Here is a 25,395-nt window from a genome sequence, read left to right on the forward strand (position 1 = left end):
AAGTGATTATTCCAGTGCATAGGTGATAGCCAAAAATAAATTAGACACCAAGTCTATCATTATAGCTCCATTCCCTATTCCAACACCACTCTGCTTCATAAAATGCATAAAATGGCAGGAGATACACTTCACCAGATTGTAGCAGAAATGGTAAAGAACTAGTTTTGGTTTCTGAAAAGTTTAAACTGACTTGCATAAAGCACTGGATGTAACTATTAGAAACATACTAGAATTCATGCCTATGAAAAGTACCATGTGAGGAATCCAGGTTTTCATGCAGTCAAGACGGTTGTCATTTGTGTAACTGAAAAATGAAGCAAGACTTTCTCTGACAGAAAGAACTTTCTCTGAAAGTATGATTTGACTGATTGGGTTCATAATGAAGGCTAGTTTTGACAATTAGGTTATATAGAGGGTGTTTCTAAAAATAAATGAGCTCAATTTGTAGTGGGAAGGCTTTGATTAGCATATATTAAACACAAATAGTTTGAAGCTTCAAATACGACCTAAAAATAGAAAATCATGGCACTGAATTTTTTTTTTCTTTTTTTGAGACAGAGTCTCAGTCTGTCACCCAGGCTGGAGTGCAGTGGCAGTGGCAGGATCACAACTCACTGCATCCTCCACTTCCCAAGTGCAAGCGATCCTCCCACAGATGTTTTGAATTATTGAGAAAAACTTGCAATTGAGCAGTTTCTTACACGGGTACACAGTATGTCTGTGGGTAGTAATAGCAGATTTGTATTTGCTTTTAACATTGATTTATTTCTCAGCAATATTGAGAAGGTAAATAAATTACAAGAACATGTAAAATGCTAAGCAAAAATGAAGAGCTACACAAGCATTCCTACATACATTGATATAGATACAGATAATCTATGTGTATCCTCACTAGATGTGTTCTGCTTCTTCCATTTACACAGAGATAGTTTAAATAACTTCTTAGGAAAATATTATAACTCCACACCTTAAGAACATGTAACCTCTGACTTCCTTATTCTTTTTACCATAATATGAAAATATCTAAGCGGTTTATCTGGATAATAGAGCAAAGAAAAGATGAGAGTCCTACATTCTTATAGTTCATAACCTAAATGGCTCCTGTTGCCTTCTCTAAGTCTGCAATATTTAATTTCTACTTTCTAGTAATCTCTGTTCTCAGGTCCTGATAACTTACAGACATGTCTCTATATCCTTGAAGTAGGCTATATTCTGAGAATTCTGACTTTCCATTATTAGCCTTGGCTTTTAACATGCTAAAGGTATCATGTGTAAACACTCCATGAAGTGGTACTTATTTGTACAACCATGAAAATTAGAATAAAGTCAAAAATCCACACTTGAGAAAACAGAGGGGTCCAGAAACTTGCATGTCACAAAGCCAGAACTGTAAGTCAAGTCTCCTGAATCTCAATCTAGGTCACCAAAATTCCACAAATATTACTGTGCACAAAGCACAATGATACAAAGCTGAACAAGACTCAGTCCTATGCTCATGTACTGGTATGTATACGAACATATATAGAGATACACTATGCCACCATTTAAGAATACAATAACTTGATAAATTTAAAGGTAAAAACAAATAGCTTAGAAATGGAAGAAAAGGTTTCATGGAAGAAACAGTATTAGAATTGAACCTTAAAGAATTGTTAGGACAATGATGGGAATCATGAGGAAGAAAGGCATTCTAGATACGAATACTGTGAGCAAAGGTACAAGGGCAGCAGTGTATAGAGAGTATCCTCCATAAAAAACAAGTGATAAAGCTAAAAAAAACTGTGGTGGCCGGGCGCGGTGGCTCACACCTGTAACCCTAGCACTTTGGGAGGCCGAGGCTGGCGGATCACAAGGTCAAGAGATCAAGACCATCCTGGCCAACATGGTAAAACCCCATCTCTACTAAAAATACAAAAATTAGCTGGGTGTGGCGGTACATGCCTGTAATTCCAGCTACTCAGGTGGCTGAGGCAGGAGAATCTCTTGAACCAGGGGGAGGCGGAGCTTGCAGTGAGCACCATAGCACTCTAGCCTGGCGACAGAGAGAGACTCCGTCTCAAAAAAAAAAAAAGAAAAAGAGTGGTATAATATATACAAACTGCTACGGAAAATAACTATGGCTGAAAGGGAGGTTGGGGCAGATAACAGAGCTCTTTTTAACAAGATTTATTCTGTAAACAGAGATAAGACATCAACAATTTTAGAAGAGGGGGCCCTTGATTAAATTACCATCTATACTGTACCTTGTTCATTTTTATAGTCTAGCTCTGTATTGTTTTTATTTGTGTATAGGTTTTTCTCTCTCTCATGTTACTTGGTGAGATCTTTGTATTCCACTTCTCTAGAACACTCTATCACATTTGCAGTAAGTTTCCTTAATTCAAAAATAAATCTACACTAACCAAGCAATCCCATATCATACAATGATAAGGCATAAATAAAAAGGAAAAAGTGTTGACTTGATTTCTAATCACAGACCTACACATATATACCATCATTAGTTTTTAAATTACTACTAACATACATATCTAGTTTATTACACCACTGACTTATTGTTTTCATGCTTTGTAACAGAAATATCAGTTGCAAACCACAAAAAGGCCACAGTAAGCAGTTTCTTTCTTATTAATTAATATATTTATTTATTTATTTTTGAGACAGAGTCTTGCTCTGTCGCCAGGCTGAAGTGCAGTGGCGCAATCTCGGCTCACTGCAACCTCCACCTCCCAGGTTCAAGCGATTCTCCTGCCTCAGCCTCCCAAGTAGCTGGGATTACAGATGTGTGCCACCACACGTGGCTAATTTTTGTATTTTTAGTAGAGACAGGGTTTCGCCATGTTGACCAGGTTGGTCTCAAACTCCTGACCTCAGGTGATCCACCCGCCTCGGCCTCCCAAAGTGCTGGCATTACAGGCATGAGCAACTGTGCCTGGCCATTAAGCAGTTTCTTATGGGACTGACAGTTCTAAAACTTTTGTGAAAAACGAATAATACTCTGATTTTTAAATTTCTTCCTTCATTTTAGCTTTTATACTCCAATAAAGTCAATAATGAAACATACAGCATTTCTTAGAAAAACTACAGTTTAAATATAGCAACAACAAAAATGGTAGGGTTAGATTAAAAGCAGAAATAGCACGCTCTGCTGTTTGTCCACAGCTCTTCTTATTTGACATTTTGAGGAGTTTTTGGCTTTAGGGTAAAGAAAAAAATAATACAGTATGCTTGATGTTTAAAAAGAAACCAAATACATTTCAGCAATGAATTCCTGAATAACTCTGATTGGAAGATGGTATCTCAGAATACTTTAACTCCAATTTACAAATCCAGTTTACAAATAGACTCCTAATAAACAAATTGGTTGTATTTTAAGGTATTTTTAAGTTGGCTGTTTAAAAATCACCAATTTCCCACAAGAAACAATGCAAAAAGCAGTTAGGTTCTACAGTGAATATTTTAATAGGAGCACAGTACTAATCTCTGGTACTAAACTATGGTAACTGAACAGTAAAAATCTAAAAGAAAAAAAAATACTCAGTGAGTTTCAAATAAGAGCATGGAAAATAAAACCTAGTATGCAATCCTAGTAACCAAAAAACCTGCTCCCTCTTCTTTGGTCAGGAGACAACCTTAACCTTACCTCTAATACTAGCAGTTACAACCTTTTGTAGGCATTGAGAGTTAAGGCATATGTACGAATTGTGCATGTGTGCATGTATGTGTGTAGTAATGTAATGGCAGAGAGAGGAAATGAGTGGAGATTTTGCTTAAGTCAGGAATTTTTTAAATATATTTAATGGTGGTTTACTGGTAGTTGTACTGAATTAATACCTGATTCTGTATCCCGAGATCCTAAGAAAGTGTTGAGGACAAAGCAGATGTTTCAATAAAAACTACTGAATTTTTGCTAAATGATATTCTTACATAATTAGGTTCTTAAGTTCAAAATTTTGTTTACCATTACTATGTTCAGTGTGTTCTTTCCATATTATAAAACCTTCTGCCAGCCTTTCTTAACTAGGGTTTCTCATCTGAACCAATGAACACAGAAAATGATCTTAGCGACTATTTCTCAATTCCCCCAAGGATAATACATAACTGTAATTATTTAGGTAATAGGTAAGAAGTTAATAATTCCATACAAATTGAGGCTTTATAGTATTAAGGTATTCTTTCCCTATTAAGAAAGGCTGGGCCGGGCGCGGTGGCTCAAGCCTGTAATCCCAGCACTTTGGGAGGCCGAGACGGGCGGATCACGAGGTCAGGAGATCGAGACCATCCTGGCTAACACTGTGAAACCCGAAACCCCGTCTCTACTAAAAAATACAAAAAACTAGCCGGGCGAGGTGGCGGGCGCCTGTAGTCCCAGCTACTCGGGAGGCTGAGGCAGGAGAATGGCGTAAAACCAGGAGGCGGAGCTTGCAGTGAGCTGAGATCCGGCCACTGCACTCCAGCCCGGGCGACAGAGCAAGACTCCATCTCAAAAAAAAAAGAAAGAAAGAAAGAAAGGCTGTTAGACAAATCAGTTTTTATAAATGTTCTTACCATGATGGTTTTATATATGATTAAAGAATACAATAACTATGCAATAATGTTCCCATATGTTCAATTTTACAATACAGCCACATATACAAGCAGCAAGTTAAAATCTTGGCAAACTGCTTACCTTTATCTTAGTCCCCAAAAGTAATAGTTCACAAATTATAACCACTTGAAAGGCAAACCACAAAGGAAATTGTTAGGGAACACCCAAAAACAATTTTGAAAAAAGTAAAATCTCCAGAATGTGTCATATAGTAACTTTCTACATATTAAAAAAACAAAAATGCTTACCTTTTACTTCATACAGGCCACAAATTTATTCTATTCTACTCTCTCTATTTAAATATGAAATCAACAAGATTTATCAAAATCAGTATAGGGTCTAAATCCTGTCTTCATTAACAATGATGATCTCTTATAATTTAGAATTTCAAGTTTATCATTTTGTTTCCATTAGTACATATTCTATTTTATACACACCATTATTTATCATTTCTAAAGTCTGTACCTTAGTTTGCCTCTAAAAATTTGTTTCCTCTAAAATTAAGCTACTATTTTAAAACTTTTTAGACCTAACAAAAAGACTTTCTTTTAGTTAAAAAGCTTTTCTTTGTACTTACAAATGATTTTATGCTATATACATTAAAAAAGTACAAAGTACCACAAGATGGTAACTGGTGAGTTGCAGAAAATTGATTTAAAAAAAAAAACTAGCAAGGCTTCAGAAATACCACACCAGCAACAAAGTATATTTCTATATCCTGCTTAGTTTTATAATTATCCATCATGCATAGGTAACCCTTTCATTTAAGTGAATAAAAAAAAATCAAGCTACAGATCTAAGTAAATTGCCTCATTTCTAAATCGCAGTCAAATTCAAAGCTACAACTAATTGTTCAGATTTCTGCATTCTAAGTTATGAATTCATCTTCTATCCCAACTCCCCTTAGGGAAAAAAGGAGCAGAACTACTCTGAAAGCTCTTATAGGAACCATATTTTCAGAAAATAAAAAAAATCACACTCTTACATTATATTCATTCTCCTGTTTTTCATTGGGAAATAAAATTCTTCACAACACAACTCAGTTTTACCCCAAAATTTATTATTACCCTTTGTCTGTATAGAAAATGTTGGAAAAAAAAAAAAAAAACTGTCTTTTTCTAAGAAATCACTTTCACTGTGGAAGTGAAAATGGAACACTGGGCAACCTAGAAGGGAGAGACGTGTATTTCCATGGCACGTTTTCAACTGAGCACCAGTAGACCCAGAGAATATATAAGGAGTGCCACTATTTCTCTTGCTATTGATGAACTGCAAATACTGAATATATAAAAATTAATGGTAGGGAAAAATACTTCTTTATACTCTATTCAGTTGATTTTTTTAAGAGTTTTCACTATTTCCTAAAATCAGGCAAATTTTTACCAATTTGAAAAACATCTCAGAGCGATCTCCTTGCAAATAGTTCATTATCAGGTGTACATTTAAATAAATTCAGTTTGTTTTCTTTTTTAAAAGAAAAAAAAGGGTAGAATTTCTTTATTTTGTACTTTGGAGCTACTTCTTAACTGACTTCCATTAAAAAACTTATGCTTTTTTAAGGTCTAAGTCAAAAATGCTGACTTAACATAGAGAAATTAGGCAAGAGACACAATTTTAAAATTACACGACCCATAGGGGGCCAATTAACATTCTGGGAAATATATTCTCTATATGTGCTGCTGATTGGGATCTGGTGTGTACACCCATGTGCACGTGCACACACACACACACCCTCCCTCTCTATATAAAATCTCTCCCTCATACATGTAAAGATAAATGTATAGTTTAGACACAGACCTTTTAAAAGAATTTTTCTTACTTGTTTCTCTGTACCTTGTTGTCATTTATTACCATTGAATTTAAGCCTTTGCTGACAACTTAGTCATCCAAAACTTAATATTGACTTAAAATAATGACTATACTATTATCTTTCATCTGAAACCTGTGAAAGCTCTCTGATGTTGACCAAGCTTAACAATCTACATATAGTAGAAGTTCAATAATTTTTTAAAAATATGCCTAAAAATGATTGTAAAGAAATACTGCTAATAGTGGTTATGCGACCTCTGCGTGTTGTGATCCTAGTTTTTCTTTACTTCATATGCTTTCCAGTATTTTCAAAATTTTCTACCATGATCATATTTTATAATCAGAAAACTATCAAAAATTTTCTTACAAAGAATGTCATATGCATAATATAAACAAAAATATTATGAAAAACAAAATAAAACAAAACGAAAGAATCTCAGAATAAAAGAAAAAATCCAAAAGAAAACTGACAAATATACTAACATGGGTCTCTTAAGGTAGTTTTTTCCTTATATTTTTCTATACTTTATCAAGTTTGTCAACATAATTACCATAATTTTAAAAAGCTACTTTTAAATATGCAATTTCATTAAATCCTCAGCCTCTTCTCTAAATAGCCATATAGCATGTTCATGCTCTGCCTGAAAACTGACCACCAACGGAGGGTACTGTCTTCCCTAGAGCACGATTAAGACATGCTGACTCTCCTACACTCCAGTACTGTTGGGGCTTGTGGTGAGGCAGATGTCCTTCTTGCTTGTCACTACCCCTATATATCACAGTTCCTGCTACTTCTTCCCTACGGCACAGTTTCCTTAAGGCCCATGCCATTAGATCATTCCATCCTCTACCCATCTTGATTATCAGGGTTGCAATTCTTGATTGTCCCCCTTCAGTCACTGAAAAATTTGGTAATGGGATTATTATCTTTCCACCTCTACTCTTTTCATTATTCTTGATTTAAATTATCCATGTGAGCAATCCACCCAACACCGGGTCTCTATATGCTAAGCTATCTTCTGCCCCTATAATCACACCTTAGGCCTTAAGATCTCAATTCCAAGCATCTCATAATCTGAACAACCCTTCTTATTTCTGGATCACTTCCCCTAATACCTCTGCTCTTAATACTTCTTCCCAAACAGGGAAGACAGGGTCAGTGGATTAGACTGACCCTATCTTAGGCCACTAAGTGGATTAGACCACTGAACCTAACACTTTTTTTTAAGCATGTATCAATGACCTTTAAATCTTAATTTCTCACCACTCTAATCCCTGCCTTGCCCCTTTCTCACTGTTAGTACTCACCTGACAAAACCCCAAACCTGTTAAATCCAACTCTCTGTCTATTCCATACCTCTTACCAAGTAGCTGAACAAGACTGAAGAAAAACATACAACTATTCTGGTTGTTTTCACTTTAAATTCATGACCACAAACCTCAAATGGGCCCTCTGTGCTGCCAGGCAATCACACTGCTCCCCTTCACAGCGAAAGGTTTTGAAAAGGAGTTGACTTAGTTGCCATCTCCATTTCCTCCCCTCCCATTCTCTCTTGAAGTTACTCTGTCTGATCAGGCTTTCACTCTCATCACTCTTCTTAGTCCCAGCAGCGTTTAGCAGAGTTGATTAGTTCTTCCTGTTTAACAGGTTTCTTTACAAGCCTTCTGAAACAACAAATGGTTGTGTCTTTCTTTCCACCTCGCTGGTCACTCCACTTTACTCTTCTTGGTTGCACCTGCCTCCTGACCACCCCCAGGGCTCAGTTCTCAGGCCTCCCCTCCTCTATCAATACTCAGTCTCAGGGCAAACTGTGTATTAAATATGGCTTTAAGTAACATATATAATCTGATGACACCCAAATTTCTATCTTCCACCCCAACCTGCTCCCTGAACTCCAGAGATGCATATATATAAACATGTATCTACCACTCTCTGCCCTGCTCATTGCACTCCAGTTACACTGCCCTTCTTGTCATCCTCATATCTGGCATGCTCCTGCCTCAGTGTATTTATACTTGAAGTTCTCTCACCAGGGATATTCTTCCTCTGAACAGTCCTATGTCCTTCTCCGCCACCATTTAGTCTATGTTCCAATATTACCCTATGCAGAAGACTTTCCAAGCCCTTCTAAAATAGTATCTTCTTGGCCTACTCTATGGCATTTGTCACCAACTGGCAGTCCATTATCTATTTGCATGTTCATTTGCTTTACTGACTGTCTCCATATCAAAATGTAATCTCCATGAAGGTAGGCCATTTGCCCATGTTGTTCACTGCCTGGCACAGAATGGGTACTAAAACATTTGTTGAATTTTAAGATACATGAAACTTTTCTGTTATCTTCAAAGGGTGGGATTATGAGAACCTTTCAACAGGTAAGTTATACATTTCAGTAATGTTTGAAATTTTTACAATAAGAATGTTGATATAGTTTAGATATGTGTGCCTGCCCAAATCTCATATTGAATTGTAATCCCCAATGCTGGAGGTGGGGCCTGGTGGGAGGTGTTTGGATCATGGGGATAGATCCCTCATGACTTGGTGCTGTCTTCACAATAGTAAGTGAGTTCTTTCGAGATTTAGTCATTTAAAAATGTGTGGCATCTTCTCCCCATATCTGTTTCTCTCTCTTTCTCTCATGATGCTACATGCCTGCTCTGCCTTCACCTTCCACCATGACTGTAAGCTTCCTGAGGCCTCCCCAGGAGCTAAGCAGACACCAGCACTATGCTTTCTGTAACGCCTACAGAACTGTGAGCCAATACGATCTCTCTTCTTTATAGACTACCCAGTCTCAGGTGTATCTTTATAGCAATGCAAGAAATGACTAACACATATGTATTACTTTGCATATCAGAAAAACAAGAGCAAATAATAAAAATATTAAAGCTTAACAATAACAAAAAGGAATCCAATTATATGACCTGAAACTATGTATTTATGTAAGTTACAAAGAAGTTTATAAGTAGGTCAGTAGGACCTAGACAAGGATGACAAATAAGTTTTACCTTGGAAGCCAACTGTAGTTGGCTAACTGTAGTCGCTTGAAGCACTATATTGAAAGGGCCCCTGACACTAAATCAGTTTTAGCAGGCAGGAGTACCATACTGAGGGATCTTTTCCAGGAAAACAGAAGGGGTGGGAATAGTGGCATTCATGCTAGATGAATTCTGATGCCAGATGAATGCCACTCCATGACTTTAAATCCAGGTGTGGACTATTTTCAACCCTTTCTCTTCAGTTGGCTGCTCCCAAGAATGCCTATTTGTACACTCTCTGTCTACCTGAAATCTCCATATCAATGTCTGAGAGATCTCAAACTTCATCCAAAACAGAACTTTTGATCTACAGTCCCCTTTAAAAACAAAAACATTACCTTTCTTCCAGTCCCCTCTCTTTCAGTAATGACACCTCATTCACTCAGCTGCCCAGATAAAAACTCTAGAAACTATCCTTAATTCCCCTCTTTCACTCAGCCCTAACCCATACATTTATATTCTCAAGCAAATCTTGTTAGCTATACCCCAAAGCATTTTCTAACTTCTCTGTGTCTCTCCATTTCCAAGGTTAGTACCTAAGACCAAGACACCATGGCCTCTCACCTGGTCCACTTTAACATAATAGCCTTCTAGCTGGTCTGCCTGTTCTCACTTGTGCCCCCTTATAATCTATTATCCACAAAGCAGCCAAAATCATTTTTTAAAATGAATATCCGTATTGTGTCCCACTGCACTTGGAATAAAATCCAAACTCCTAACCCTAGGTAGTCTTCCCCAGTCTATTTCTCCAACTTTATCTCAAACCACTCTCCTCTTACTCCCTATGCTTCAGCCACACTGGCCTCCTTTCAGTATCAAAGCTGCTTTCACCACAAGGCTTTTGTACCAACTGATCCCTAGACTAGAATGTTATTCCTCTGATAAGCTTTTCTTACGACAATAAGATCTCATGTTAAAGGCCCCTTCTTCAGAAGTCTTCCAGACCTACTCAATTTAAAGTGGCAACTCAGTCACTATCATATAATCCTATCTTAAATCTACACAATACAAGTAACTATTTGGCATTTGAGCAGTCTAATTTATCAATTTGTTTGTTGTCTCACTCCCCTATTATAATATAGGATCAAGACAGTGAAGATCCTAAGATTAAGTAGGCGAGAGGCCTACTTAATATTTAGTGAAGATGATTTGTGCAGTTTTCTTAATGTGTGTCATATTCAGTAAAACAAGTTTACTTTGTGTGTCTGTGTGTGTTTATTTATTTATATTAGAGGAATAAATGAGTGAGAACAGAACAAAGTAAGAATTCCCAATTTGGAATTAAAGTAATTCTCTGAGGTTGAAAAAAACCCACAAATTTATTTTGATTCAAATTCAAAGTGTACCAATATATATATATTTTTTTTTTCACCAGGGAGAATTAGGTGCTGACTAAAACAATGAAAAAACAATTTGCCCTAATGGAGCTCGAGGGCAATAACAAACAGGCTATGGTAAGTAAATGCCATGAAAAGGGTACTACAGTATAAGGTGCTATACGTACACTTAACCAAACCTGGGAGGTAGAGAATCAGGAAATGCTTCCCAAAGAAATGCCATTTAAACTGAATCTTATCTAAAGGATGAGTAACTGTGGGAAGGGGTGGGGGTGTGGCAAGGAAGACATGAAGTATAAGAGTATTCTGAATAGAGGAAAGATGAGCAAAGCCCAGAATCCGGAGAGCTGATAACATACTCAGGGAACTAAAACTAATTTACTGTGGCTGAAGAGCAAAGTATGAATTGAGAAGTATGAGAGAGACCAACAAGGGTTATATATCATGAAGCCTGTTAAGGAGTTTGGACTCTATCCTAAGGGTAAGAGTCATTAAAGGATTTAAATAATTTTTATATGTAATATAATCCTTATTAACAAAAGATAATTTTAGCCAATGTGAAGTGTTTAGAGGGAGAGAGAAAGGTCGGTCAACCTTGAGATTGTTACAGTTTTCCAGGCAAGACATAATTGTAGCCAGAATTAGAATAGTAAGAGTGGAGACAAACAAAAGTGAATATTAAGATTCTACTCTAAGAAGTATTATAAGCAGTTAAATGAACACTAAAAGCACAAATAAAGAGATATAGTTGTAACAGTGAATAAATTACCAAAAGTCAGATTTCACAGAACATGGGACATCTAAGTTGAAATTTCAAGAAGGTACAGTAAGATTTCCAAAGAAGAAGAAAAGGCATTTCAAACTTTATGAAATCCTTTTATTTTCCTTTTTATATAGAGACAGGATCTTACTCTGTCACCCAGGCTGGAATGCAGGAGCACCATCATAGCTATCTGCAGCCTCAAACTCCTGGGCTCAAGAGATCCTCCTGCCTCAGCATCCCAAGTAGCCAAAGTGCTGGAATTATAGGTGTAAGCTACTGTGCAGAGCCTATAACAGACTTTTATGTAGCAGAGTTATTTCTCTGTTCAAATAATTAGAAAAAATTTAAAAATCATCTGTATGTTTAAAATGTATATCCTATTTTTTTAGGCAGAAGCTTTAAAAAAATCTCCATTTCTGACTCATCTTACATTATGATTTCATCATATTCTATTAAATCTATTCTAATAAACTATGAGCTATAAAAATCTTGAGTCTGGCCTCCAGCAGATCTTTGTCATCATTATAAAAGTTTTCCTGACAGTAAAATTACAATGAAAAAATAAAAATAGTCCAGTCAAGACATATACAGTGTATATGTAAATTTTTAAATAACTGAAGACTTTAAAATAATGGAATATATTGTTTTATCATTATAAACATTAGACCAATAATAAAATGTATCTCAGGATGAGTTAAACTTAAAAGATAACAACTGTACAATCTAATTCAGCAAATATTTATTGAGAATTTATACACCTATACATATACATCTTTCCATATACATTGGCACTATAGTAGGCAATAGAAAGATAAAGAGCTAGGAGGCAGATGCTGCCTCAAGAATTTTGTAAGCTAGATGGGAAGACAGACATAATTCATTTCAGGTAGCACTTTTACAAGACTTCTACAATGATAATGTGACTTTATGAATAAAAATGGTTCTAGCAGAGGAGACTTTGATATTCTTTTGCATTTAATAATGTAAGATGCAGATGTCAAAGAATTAATACACTAACTATAGTGAACATATTTTATATTTCCATTATTTTATTCTATAGATGTAATGTTGGATTCAAGAAAATTACTACTGATTTGAATTATGCCCAAAAAGTTTAACTGCCAAATATCAAAAAGAAACATCAAACTCTAGGTAAGAAATACATGGCAAACACAGAAAACATATGAAGATGAAAAGAGTATCTGGCTGGGCGCGGTGGCTCATTCCTGTAATCCCAGCGCTTTGGGAGGCTGAAGCAGGTGGATCACCTGAGGTCAAGAGTTTGAGACCAGCCTGGCCAACATGGTGAAACCCCATTTCCACTAAAAATACAAAAATTAGCTGGGCACTAAGGTACAGCCGGTTGCGGGTGCCTGCAATCCCAGTTACTAGGGAGGCTGAGGCAGAAGAATCGCTTGAACCCAGGAGGCGGAGATGGCTGTGAGCCGAGATCATGCCACTGCACTCCAGTCTGGGTGACAGAGAGAGACTCTATCTCCAAAAAAAAAAAAAAAAAGCAAGCAAAGGAAAATCAACATAATTACCTAATTATTTGTATTTTAGATCTATAATTTAAGTAACATATTTATCTCATGGTCTCACTTTAATACTTGAAAGTAACAATAACACTTACCTTACAACTATAAGAATGGCTATAAGAATTGAACAGATAGGATCTGCTATCATCAGACCAAAATTTTGCATCATGATGGCAGAGGCAATTACACCAATACTTCCAAGAGTATCTGCTAGGATATGTAAAAATACACCTAGAAATAAACCATCATAAAAATCAAAACAGTCTTTTGGTTAATTTAAAATAAAAATATATCCTAGAGCTATACTCTTAATTTTATATACAAAAAACTAGACACCAATTTCAAAAATAAGTAAGCATGTATATTCACCATTTAGTAACCATGTAATAGTAAATTTATGAATTAAAGTCAATTTTTCTGTTTCAAATCAACAGGGGTTGAAATAACTGACTGGTAAATCATACTTTTTCTTAATGATATAAATGAAGTAGAGAAGTAAGTTGATTTTAAAAATTATTTGTGAACATTCACCTCTGGCTAAAAGGAGTCCAAAAGTCAATCATTTGTTATGGGAAGGAAACTGCATTAGGCTAAAAGAACTGGTCAAGAAACATTTTAACTATAGATATACGTACATACAGAGCCCTCTGCTGGTGATTAAAATTATTACCATTTGGGACTATAATTTCCTATAAACCATAACTTATCCTGTTACACTTATTAATTATTCTAAAAGCTCTATCTAAATTGGTTACATACTATACTCAGAGGTGATGTGAAAGCAGGCGCAAATTTCAATATTTTTACATAAATATAAAATACATGTTGAACTTTTAATAATATTAAATTGGTAGGATACTGATGTTATACCGATATTCTAAGAACTTAGACATTTAGTAAGTCAAAGTTGCCCAGAAAACCATTTAAGATGTCAAGATTTATGTACAATATTTTCTGAAAAAACTCAACTAAGACAAATTATTCAACATTTAGATCTTTAATACAAAATCTCTACATAGCAAAACATTCTTTTAAACTTCAACCATGTCTTGCTAAAAATAGAACATTCTTCAATACCATCACCTGCCCTATCTGAAAAGAAATAGTTAATGCATAAAAAGCACGTATCTAGTTGAGAAATACTTGAGTTTTCGTTTTTAGTATTCACTGCACAAAAAAAGGTGAACTATAATTATTTGGAGGTATAGAAATACAAACTTAAATTCAAGAAATGTTCTCAAAACTTACAAATTGACTGCTAATGAGTCAAATCAAATCTTGTGTTCTGGGAAATTATACTTCATTTTATCTGCCACTGATGGAAATTTATATCAAATATTATATTAAATATAAATCATCCCTCACTGCCTACATATAACTTTTCATTTATATACAGTTTATTATTATAACTCTTCTTCAAAAAGAACAGTTCTTTAAGAACAACTCTCTTAAAAATTTTTCCAAAACAAAAGAATTTTGCCATACTTACAGACATACTTATAGATATACAGATTTTTGTCATACTTATAGAATATTCAGTTCCTGTTAGGTATTTCAAATAGCAGTAAATTAAATAGGTTAATAATGTTGGGGCCACGTTAACTTTTAAAACTAAAACTGGAAAAAAAAGTACACATCAAAGCAGATTGAAGGTCCCTAACTACAAACTCTTATGTATGACACATGCTTTTAAACCTTTATATCCTTTAATCAGTGTTTTGGTAGAATACAAAATGAAAATAACTCTAAACATGAAAGGAAAAAGAAAATAATGATTTGTTCTTGATTTTCCTTAGACTGGAAAGTCCCTGGCTTCTAACCTGAAAACTGGTTTTATTAGTAAGTGTCACATTAAAACTACCGAAGCCCTTCTTACTATATAAACTGTTTAAGAAAAAAGTCACTAAGAAAGAAATATAAACAAGGATGTTTAACTTATACAAAGTTAAAAGTCTTAGAAGATGTGGTAGGATACTGATAACCTAACCCCCCAAAACCTTAGTAAGCCAGGGGTCAAAATGTAGCAAATAATTGAAAACCTTAATTAATTCAAGTTTTTCATGTATGAGTATCTATCTACCTGGTCATTTTACAAGAAGTTTTTAATGCCAGCTAGTTATCTCTGTTCTTCAGCTATTTACTGGGCTCTTCAGCCACCATAAATTGATAAATATTCAGAAAATATAAACTTATTTTCATAATAACTTATATAAAAGAGAATTAGGAAGGCAAATCTAACTTCCTTTCCTCCAACTTGTGATGACTTTCAAAATTAAATTCTTATTATCAAGGCTAATTTATACTACTTGATACAGATGCGTCAAATATGCATGATTATACGCTATTTCAGCAAATGTTACTCTAAAACAATTTCATATTTTGTAAATGGAAAACTTGTGCTTGGAAGACACATTTAAGCCTTCTGAAAATAAATTTCTCAGTATGAAGGAATATATTCACAGTGAAAAATAAAAAACGAGAGTTATATAAAGAAATAGTGAAGAAAAATATGTGTAGTTGAGATTGGATAAGAAGCCATCCAGAAAGTCAGACGGAAGTCAAAAGTTAATAAAGGCAAGTAGATAGCTGGGAATTAGGAAACCCTGACAATAAAGTCTAAATGGAAACTCAGAGCCAGAGATTGGTTCATAACCACCCCCCCAACAAAAACAAAACAAAACAAAAACTAATATAATTCATAGACAGGATTGATGTTCTCTGGCTTGTAAAACTTTGTAATATACAATTTTACACAACATGTAAGCTCCTACAGGTATTAGCTATTGATGGCCTACAAATATGATGGAGTTCTCACTTTGCATTAAATTTTTAGCTCTAAATTTTCCCACAACATAAAACCATATTAAATATTATTCTTGGAAAAACTATGCAATAATCCTGTAAAAGCAAATATACTACTACAGACAATCCTTGACTTAAAAGGATCAACTTGTGACTATTTGGCTTCATGAGGGTGCGAAAGCAGTATGCATTCAATAGAAACTATACTTCAAATTTTGAATTTTGATCTTTTCCTGGGCTAGCAATAATGTGCTATGATCATCTCTCATGATGCTGGGCAGCAACAGCAGGCAGCAGCTGCCAGTCAGCCACGCAATCACAAGGATAAACAACTGATATTTTACTCTACAGTGGACTGTATTAAATAAATGACATGATATTCAACACTTTGTTACAAAATAGGCTTTGTGTTAGATGATTTTGCCCAACTGTAGGCTAATGCAAGTGTTCTGAGCACACTTAAGGTAGGCAAGGCAAAACTATGATGTTCAGTAGGTTAGGTGTATTAAATGCATTTTCAACCCACAGTATCTTCAACTTACCACGAGTTTACTAGGACACAACCCCACAGTAAATCAAGAAGCATCTATACAATGTTTATAGTCACGGGTGTGGGTATTACTTGTATTTAAGCAGAATAGTTTCCGAATCTTCTTCTTTTGAGACGCGAGTCTCGCACGTTCCCCAGGGTGGTCTCAAACTCTTGGGCGCAAGCAATTCTCCCACCTCAGCCTCCTGAGTAGCTGGGATTGTGGGGACATGCCAACTACACCCAGCTCAATATTTTGCTTTTATTATCAAATCAGAGAAAACAGTCAAGTGATAATTAAAAGAATATCTGCTAATATATCTAATAGTATATAAAAAATAATCACTAGAAAGGCTAACACTAAACACAAACACTATGTTATATATTTTTCTTAAAGGAAAACTTCAGACAACTAAAACTTCAAAACTATAAAAGCAGTTTCAAAAAACTAAGAAACACAAAAATTGCTTGTCATACCTTGTAAAATCTGTCTGCTGGGTCCTGTTGTTTCTTTTAAGGAGGGGCCATCTGTAGAGAATTAAGTTATTTTAAAACACGTTTTCAATTCCTCATTCAAATTTTTACAATTCAGAGTCCTTTTCACTCAAATGTATCATGAAGAATGCATGGCTATACAGTCATATCAAACTTACAAATTTATTTTTAAAATGTAATGAAATAATTGAGTGGAGGTAAATTTAGTGGCGGTAGTTCTAAAATTCATCAAAGGTATGGAGTATTTCAGAAATTATTGTATTAAAAAGATTAAAAGCACAGGAAATTAAAAACATTGTGAAAATTTTCCAATATTCATAAAATATCTTTTAATACTTTTACAACTGGAAAATTCAGAGAAAACCAAATGTACTGCTTGAAGTTATGAAGTCCAAGAAATGAAGCCAGGATAGAAAGATAATTTGACTATGGTAAATAGTTTTTCAACAACTCCTAGATTAATGTGGCAAATTCTTGATACAGAAGAGATAAAAATAATTTTTTTCATTTTGCCTTTATCATGAAAAAAATGCTATAATTTCTATCTTTAAATATCTTGAAAATTACTAATCAGCTTTAACATTAAAGCAGAAAAATACAGGAAAACAAGGCAAAAGATGAGCAATATTTGTATAAACAGATTATCAGGAAGACTGACAAGCTTTCTAATCACAACTAACAAAGTACCTGCTATCATCATTTGTTCACGGCCCACAGCACAGTACCTTATCAGTACAGCTTTTATAGAGCACTGTAACAATGTTCTGCAATAATGTAACAAAGAAATATAAAAGCATAACACCATATAATATTTCCTATCTAGATATTGTACTGCTGTGTGGGAATGAAGAAGTAGCTACCCTGAAAAATCCAGCTGATAGCCAAAAGTGTGAGAGATGTGCAATTTTTCAACATTATTTTGGGATGCATGGGAGCAAAAAAGTTGGAAAAGTAAGGTTTTAAAGCATGCCAGTGTAACTGTTATAAAAATACAGCATATTTTAGAGACTGACACAGGCAACAGGCAAAAATAGACAAGTAGGATTACATCAAATTAAAAAGCTTCTGCAAGGCAAAGGAATCAAATAACAAAATGAAAAAGCAACTTACAGAATGACAGAAAATATTTGCAAACTATGTATCTGATAAAATATATACAGAACTCACAATCAACAGCAAAGTAAATAAATAACCTGATTTTAAAATGGTCAAAGAGTCACAGAACATTGCATGTTCTCACTTATTGTGGAGTATAAAAATTCAAAACAATTGAACTCATGGATGCAGAGAGTAGAAGGATGGTTATCAGAGGCTGGGAAGGGTAGTGTGGTGCTGCGGGGGTAGAGGGGATAGTTAATGGGTACAAAAAAAAAGAAAGAAAGAATGAATAAGATCTACTATTTGATAGGACAACAGGGTGACTACAGTCAATAATAATTGTACCTTTCAAAATAACTAAAAGAGTATAACTGGATTGTTTGTAACACAAAGGATAAATGCCTGAGAAGGATACCTCATCTCCGTGATGTGATTATTTCACACTGCATTCCTGTATCAAAACATCTCATGTACCCCATAAGAATATACACCTACTGGTTGGGCGTGGTGGTTCATACCTGTAATCCCAGCACTTTGGGAGGCCAAAGCAGGTGGATCACAAGGTCAGGAGATTGAGACCATCCTGGCTAACACAGTGAAACCCCGTCTCTACTAAAAATACAAAAAGTTAGCTAGGCATGGTGGCACATGCCTGTAATCCCAGCTACTTGGGAGGCTGAGGCAGGAGATTCACTTGAACCGGGGAGGCAGAGGTTGCAGTGAGCCGAGATCGCACCACTGAACTCCAGCCTGGGAGACAGAGTGAGACTCTGTCTCAAAAATAAATAAATAAATAAATAATAAGAATGTACACCTACTAAGTACCCACAAAAATTAAAAATAAAAAAATTATTAAAAAAATAAGAAAATAATAAATGGCCAAAGGACTCAAATAGACATTTCTCCAGAGAAAACATACAAATGGCCATCAGGCTCAACATCACTAATCATCAGGGAAATGCAAATCAGAATCACAATAAGGTATCAATAAAAACACTTGTTTCCTTTTCTTTTACTAGTGGCAATGTAAACTGGTGTAGATACTATGGAAAACAGTATGGAGGGTCCTCAAAAAAATAATAATAGAACTACCGTATGATCAGCAAACTGAGTATATATCCATGAGAACTGAAATCAAGATCTCAAAGAAATATCTGCACTTCCATATTCACTACAGCATTATTCACAATAGCCAAGCCATGGAAGCAACCTAAATGTCCATCAACAGATGAATGGATAAAGCAATGTGGTATATACATACACGGAATATCATTCAGTATCATTTCTTTCTTAAAGAAAGAAAGAAATCCTTCTAATTCTGACACATGAGTGATCCTGAAGGACATTATGCTAAGTGAAATAAGCCAGACACAGAAGGACAAGTACTACATTTATACCACTTTGATGAGGAATCTAAAACAGTCAAACTCATAGAAATAGAGAATAGAACAGTGGTTGCCAGTGGCTGGAGGAAGCTGGAAATGGGGAAATATTAGTCAAAGGGTACAAAGCTTCAGTTGTGCAAAATAAATAGGTCCCAGGGATTTGTATGGCATAGTGCCCATAGCTAATACTGTATTGTATACTTAAAAATCTGCCAAGAGTGTAGATCTTATGTTAAGTGCTCTTACTGCAAAAGTGAAAGAAAGAAAGAAAGAAAGAAAGAAAGAAAGAAAGAAAGAAAGAAAGAAAGAAAGAAAGAAAGAAAGAAAGAGGAAAGGGAAAGGGAAAGGAAAGGAAAGGAAAGGAAAGGAAAGGAAAGGAAAGGAAAGGAAAGGAAAGGAAAGGAAAGGAAAGGAAAGGAAAGGAAAAGGGAAAGGGAAAAGGAAAAGGAAAAAGGAGGAAGGAAGGAAGGAGAGAAAGAAAGAAAGAAAGAAAGGGAAGGGAAGGGAAGGGAAGAGAATTGAGAGTAGGAGGAAACTTTCAGTGGGAATGGATATGTTTACTGGAGAAATCATGGTAACGGTTTCATGGGTGCATACTTACCTCAAACTCATCAAGTTGTATACATCAAATATTTATCTCTTTCCATATGTCAATGTCAATCATATCTCAATAGAGTAGTTAGAATTTTTTTTTTTTTTTTAGACAGAGTTTTTTTTTAGACAGCTCTGTTGTCCAGGCTGGAGTGCAGTAGCATGATATCAGCTCACTGCAACCTCCACCTCCTGGATTCAAGCTATTTTCTTGCCTCATGGAAAAATTTCAAAGACTGAAAAACGAAGGGCTTAGAAGGCTCACTCTCCAAGGTCCCTTTCATATTTCCAATTATAAAGCTTTAGGATTCTGTCTATGTTGCAAATACAAGATAATGCTTTTTTTTTTTTGGAGACGGAGTTTCGCTCTTGTTGCCCAGGCTGGAGTGCAATGGCGCGATCTCGGCTCACAGTAACCTCTGCCTCCGGAGTTCAAATCATTCTCCTGCCTCAGCCTCTGGAGTAGGTGGGATTATAGGCATGTGCCACTACGCCCGGCTAATTTTGTATTTTTGGTAGAGACGGGGTTTCTGCACGTTGTCAGGCTGGTCTCAAACTCCAGACCTCAGGTGATCCACCCGCCTCGGCCTCCCAAAGTAGTGGGATTACAGGTGTGAGCCACCGCGCTCGGCCAATACAAGATAATACTTAAGGATACACTCTATTGAGAGTAATCAAATTGTGTCACCCAAGCAGCTTCTATTAACCTACACTTTATAAACTATGTAAAATATAATTCAAAATAAAATATTAAGTTGATAAACACCTCATAAGTTAGTACCTAATGCTATAAAAGTAAGCATCCAAAGATTTCTAAAACAAATATAGAGGTAAACATCAGGTAACAGACATCAAAAATTATAATACAAATGTGAAAAACTGAAAACCTCTACCATATTTTTATAAGCCAATATAGCACAAAAGGCCTCATGATGCTTAAAAAATTATGATTTTCATTTCCTAAAATGCAATTGCTCCTCATTCACTAACACTCATTTAAAATAGTGGCATTTGGGGGGAGGAAAGGGGGGATGGCTAATGAGTACAAAAAAATAGTTGAATGAATACGACCTAGTACAGAGTGACTATTGTCAAATTGCAATTTCACTGCACATTTTAAAATAACTAAGAGTATAACTGGATTGATTTTAACACATGATAAATGGTTGAGGGGATGGAAACCCCATTTACCCTTATGTGATTACTATGTATTACATGCCTGTACCAAAATGTCTCATGTAACCCATAAATATATATACCTACTATGTACCCACAAAAATTAAAAATAAATACATAAGAGAGTGGCACTGTATTATGATATACCCCCTGGAAAAAAAGCTAGCATCCACTGCCTTATACTGAGTTAATTTCACACTATACAAAAAATAAACTAGCCCTGGGAGCCATTTAGACTGATTCATTAGAAAAGAAGTTGATTGAGTATCTTTTTAATAAACTATTTCAACTAGGAAAAGTAATCCACAAAACTCTTGTTTATTTGGAGGCTGTCCATTTGTCTTTAGGCTGTACTCACCATGAGAATGAAAGTGTCCATGTCCGTGAGCATGATCATGGCTATGTGCAGCACCATGTTTCACTTCATGGCTATGGCAATGATCGACATGGCCATGTGCCTGATCTAGAGCACCATTAAAGAGGGAATGACTGTGTCCATGGCCTAGAAGACAAAGTGTTAGGGCAGAAGGTATGTAAAAATATATAAATGGTTACAATTATACTGACACTAGTACAAAGAATAAGCTCTAAACTCAGATCAATTCAATAAACATTTACTTGTAAAAAGTGTTATAGATTTATTAAAACAATCCTAAGTTCCTGCTACGGAGTACCATAAGGTAATGAAAGCATAGAGGAAAGTAACAGACATTACTGGAAATGAAAATAAGTACTGACTGGAAGTATACAGATATATCCAAAGAGGTCAGATAATGTTATTCATTCGTTTGAGAAATATTTATTTGTAACATTTTATATTATAGGAATTATTCTAGGCACTGGAGATGAGGCAGTAAACAACAAAGACAAAATTCATGGCCTAAAGTTTTCAAAGTACTCTTATACACACTAAAAGATTAATAAGACACATGCAAATGCTCACATTAAGGCAGACACAAGAAAGTTGCTGCACTTGGTAACAGAATCAGTAAAATTACATTAAAGCAGGTAGAAAAAGCTAAATGCAAAAGAATGCAGAATCCTCTCTCCACAGCATACCTAAAAACAACTAAACCACCGAGAAGCATCTTATACAAGCTATTCTAAAGGACAGAAAAAGAGTGGATGCTATCCAAGTCTTTTATCACTTTTACAAACATTCTAAATACCAGTAAATTAAATCCAGCACTGTACCATATGAAAAAATCATGACTATCAGGATCTCCAAGACATATTTACATAGTACATTTCATAAACACACACTCTTTTTTTTTTTTTTTAAGACAGAGTCTTGCTCTGTCAGTCAGGTTGCAGTGCAGTGGCACGATCTCGGCTCACTGCAACCTCCACCTCCCGGGCTCAAGTGACTCTCCCATCTCAACCTCCTGAGTGGCTAAGACTACAGGCATACGCCACCATGCCTGGTTTTTTTTTTTTTTTTTTTGAGATGGAGTCTCGCTCTGTCACCTAGCATGCCTGGCTAATTTTGTATTTTTCTGAAGAGATGGGGTTTCGCCATATCGCCCAGGCTGGTCTCAAACTCCTGGATTCAAGTGATCCACCTGCCTTGGCCTCCCAAAGTGCTGGGATTATAGGTGTAAGCCACTGTGCCCAGCCCACACAAAACTTTTTGACAAGTAGATTTGTTTTGTGGTTTTCCGATATTTGTTCATCTTATATAAATGATATCACACTAAAAAGATAAGTTACTGCGGTCTGGTGGGATCCATGATAACAAGCACAGCTCTGAGAAGGCACTGAGATGGAGGGGCATAAAGAAGTGAAAGGGATAGCTCAGGAAGATATTCATATAGTCTGTTGACATATTACTTTTGTTATCAGAAATCTAAATTAACAATTCTCTCAAGTAAATAATTATGACAGAAACCTAGTAGAAAACACAGAAACAAAGCGTTCTAACCATCATACCAGAGCCATGAGAATGTCCATGACCTCCATGTTTGAAAACAAATATTCCTATTAGGTTTACCACAAACCCAAGAATGGAAACAAGTAGCAGTCTCTCATGGTGGACATCCGGAGGGGCTAATGCTCTCTAGAAAACAAACAAATGGTATAGAAATTATTTCTGATTGATCAACTAACAAAATCATAAGACAATATTAAACACTTTCAGTTATTTTTGGAATTAAAAGCACTAAAAACACCTCCCAAAACAGTTCATAGAAATAAAACCAGTGCTCACATACTGTAGAAAAAGTAACAATTACTATTTTACAATAAATATAAATGTTTAAAAGCATAAACATTTCGTCCAAAACTTGTTCTTATTTGGTATCTTAAAATGCTGCCTTTCATGTAATCCCAGCACTTTGGAAAGCTGAGGCAGGCGGATCACCTGAGGTCAGGAGTTCAAGACCAACCTGACCAACATGGTGAAACCCCATCTCTACTAAAAAAAAAAAAAAAAATTAGCTGGGCATGGTGGTGGGTGCCTGTAATCCAACCTACTCGGGAGGCTGAGGCAGGAGAATCGCTTAGACCCAGGAGGCGGAGGTTGCAGTAAGCCAAGATCGTGCCACTACACTCCAGCCTGGGCAACAGAGCGAGATTCCATCTTAAAAAAAATAAAAAAAAAAAAATACTGTCTTTCATTTAAGTTCACTAATCTTTACATTTGCTTACTTTTTAAAAAAATACACCAAATGTTAAAGATTCACTGGCAAAACTCTCAGGTTGTAATTTCTTTAGAAATACTTCCCTATTGACCTCACTATCCAGATTGTACCTCTACATTTCATAGTGTTAACACTTCATCCATAACTTGTAAAGCATTATCATTTAATTGTTTTCAATTCCAAGAAGATTCATATATATTTAATTTTCCAACTATTTTGCAAGTTCCTCTTGTACGCACATAATATCTAATCCAAGATTGTTCACGATATTTAATAATAGTCGGAAAAAGCTCTGTTATATATCTTTAATTAATAAACATTTTCATTACAGAAATGTAATTTATTGACTTTAGTCATTATCTACTATACCTCAACTCCTTCTGAGAAAATAAAAAAAGCAGTGAAGATCAAAAATAGGCCATTGACAAAGCCAGCCAGAACTTCCGCTCTAACATACCTAAAGAGGAACAAAGTCAATAACTTAATTCTTGTTATTTCTTAAAAATTAAATCATAAAATTACATACATTCAGAGATTCCAAACCATATTATATGGTTATAAGTGGTTAGCAAAGTCCTAGTGTTTATAGTACAGTGCATTTTATTTTATGTACAGTAGAAATGAGGAAATGAATTATTATGAATTGTTTAAAAGCAGAATGCCACAAAACACAGATTTTTACAAGCCAATCAAAAGACTTTCTTAAGAGTAAGTAGTTTTAGAAAGACCTTTCACAGAAATTTAAATCTCAAGTTGTTACTGGAGAAGGAAAAACAGAACCAGACAAGTGGACAAACAAAGAAGGATTAACAGATAAAAAGTAAAACAAAGGGTCTGGTAAAAGGGGTTTTTTAAACTTATTAATTTCTCTTTTTCTAAGAACTCTTTATGCTTTCTGCTTTGTACCTTTTAGCTTTCAAATCTTTGAAAAGTAGAGCTTTAATCTGAAGGAAAATAAAATTATTTCTGATTTATCCCAGGGACAACTTGAGATTTATATTTCTAACACTTTTTCTAAGATTAATAAATTTAGCATAAACTTTCAATTACCTATTTTTAGAACCAATTTTAGCTTCACATAATTCTAATTAAACTATTTTTAAAATACCTGTCTTTTGTTCCATGGAGTTCTGAAGCTTTCTGCTTCCTACCTGTGTGAAGCATTGGGGAAAGATTTTATTTTTCCATATGGTATATCTGGCTTAGTTAAAGTAATCAGGAACAACTTTAACTTAGCATTTTTACATGTTCAAATATCATTCAAAGGATGCTAACAGCAGTTAACCACTTTGGTCCTTAAACAATATAATGAGAGCATCAAAACTCATGCTTTTCCTAGGTTTCTATGTTAACTTCTAGGTAATACAATTTTTACTATAAAAATATTTTTAAAGAGAATTCCTGAAAATGTACTCTATTAAGTTATCTTGGAGTTTGTCCTGTCAAGTGCATTCCAACATAGCATGTATTTCTATCCCAGAAATAATGCATATTTCTATCTTCTAACACATTCAAATAACATATTACTTGTCAAAACATTTTTTTTTTTTTTTTTCTGGAGAAAAGTTCATTAAATTCAAATAATTTGCAGCCAGCATTCCATAACCTA

General features: G+C 35.1%; 1 protein-coding gene across 3 annotated transcripts in view; it reads right to left on the reverse strand.

The window, feature by feature from the left end:
* SLC30A7 (solute carrier family 30 member 7) overlaps positions 1 to 25,395 on the reverse strand; it is a 100,376-nt gene that overhangs the window by 61,019 nt on the left and 13,962 nt on the right. For all 3 annotated transcript variants that reach the window (XR_002726189.3, XM_023191320.2, XM_023191319.2), the window contains exons 4-8: positions 24,156 to 24,243; positions 23,077 to 23,203; positions 21,506 to 21,649; positions 16,880 to 16,930; positions 13,167 to 13,302 (exon numbers count right to left, since the gene is read on the reverse strand). Coding sequence is in view for 2 of the 3 variants with exons in the window: in XM_023191320.2 (XP_023047088.1) it covers positions 13,167 to 13,302; positions 16,880 to 16,930; positions 21,506 to 21,649; positions 23,077 to 23,203; positions 24,156 to 24,243 (546 nt within the window). In the remaining variant the exon portion in view is untranslated. The remainder of the gene's footprint in view (positions 1 to 13,166; positions 13,303 to 16,879; positions 16,931 to 21,505; positions 21,650 to 23,076; positions 23,204 to 24,155; positions 24,244 to 25,395) is intronic.

This window comes from Piliocolobus tephrosceles, chromosome 1, assembly GCF_002776525.5.
Source record: "Piliocolobus tephrosceles isolate RC106 chromosome 1, ASM277652v3, whole genome shotgun sequence".
NCBI lineage: Eukaryota > Metazoa > Chordata > Mammalia > Primates > Cercopithecidae > Piliocolobus > Piliocolobus tephrosceles.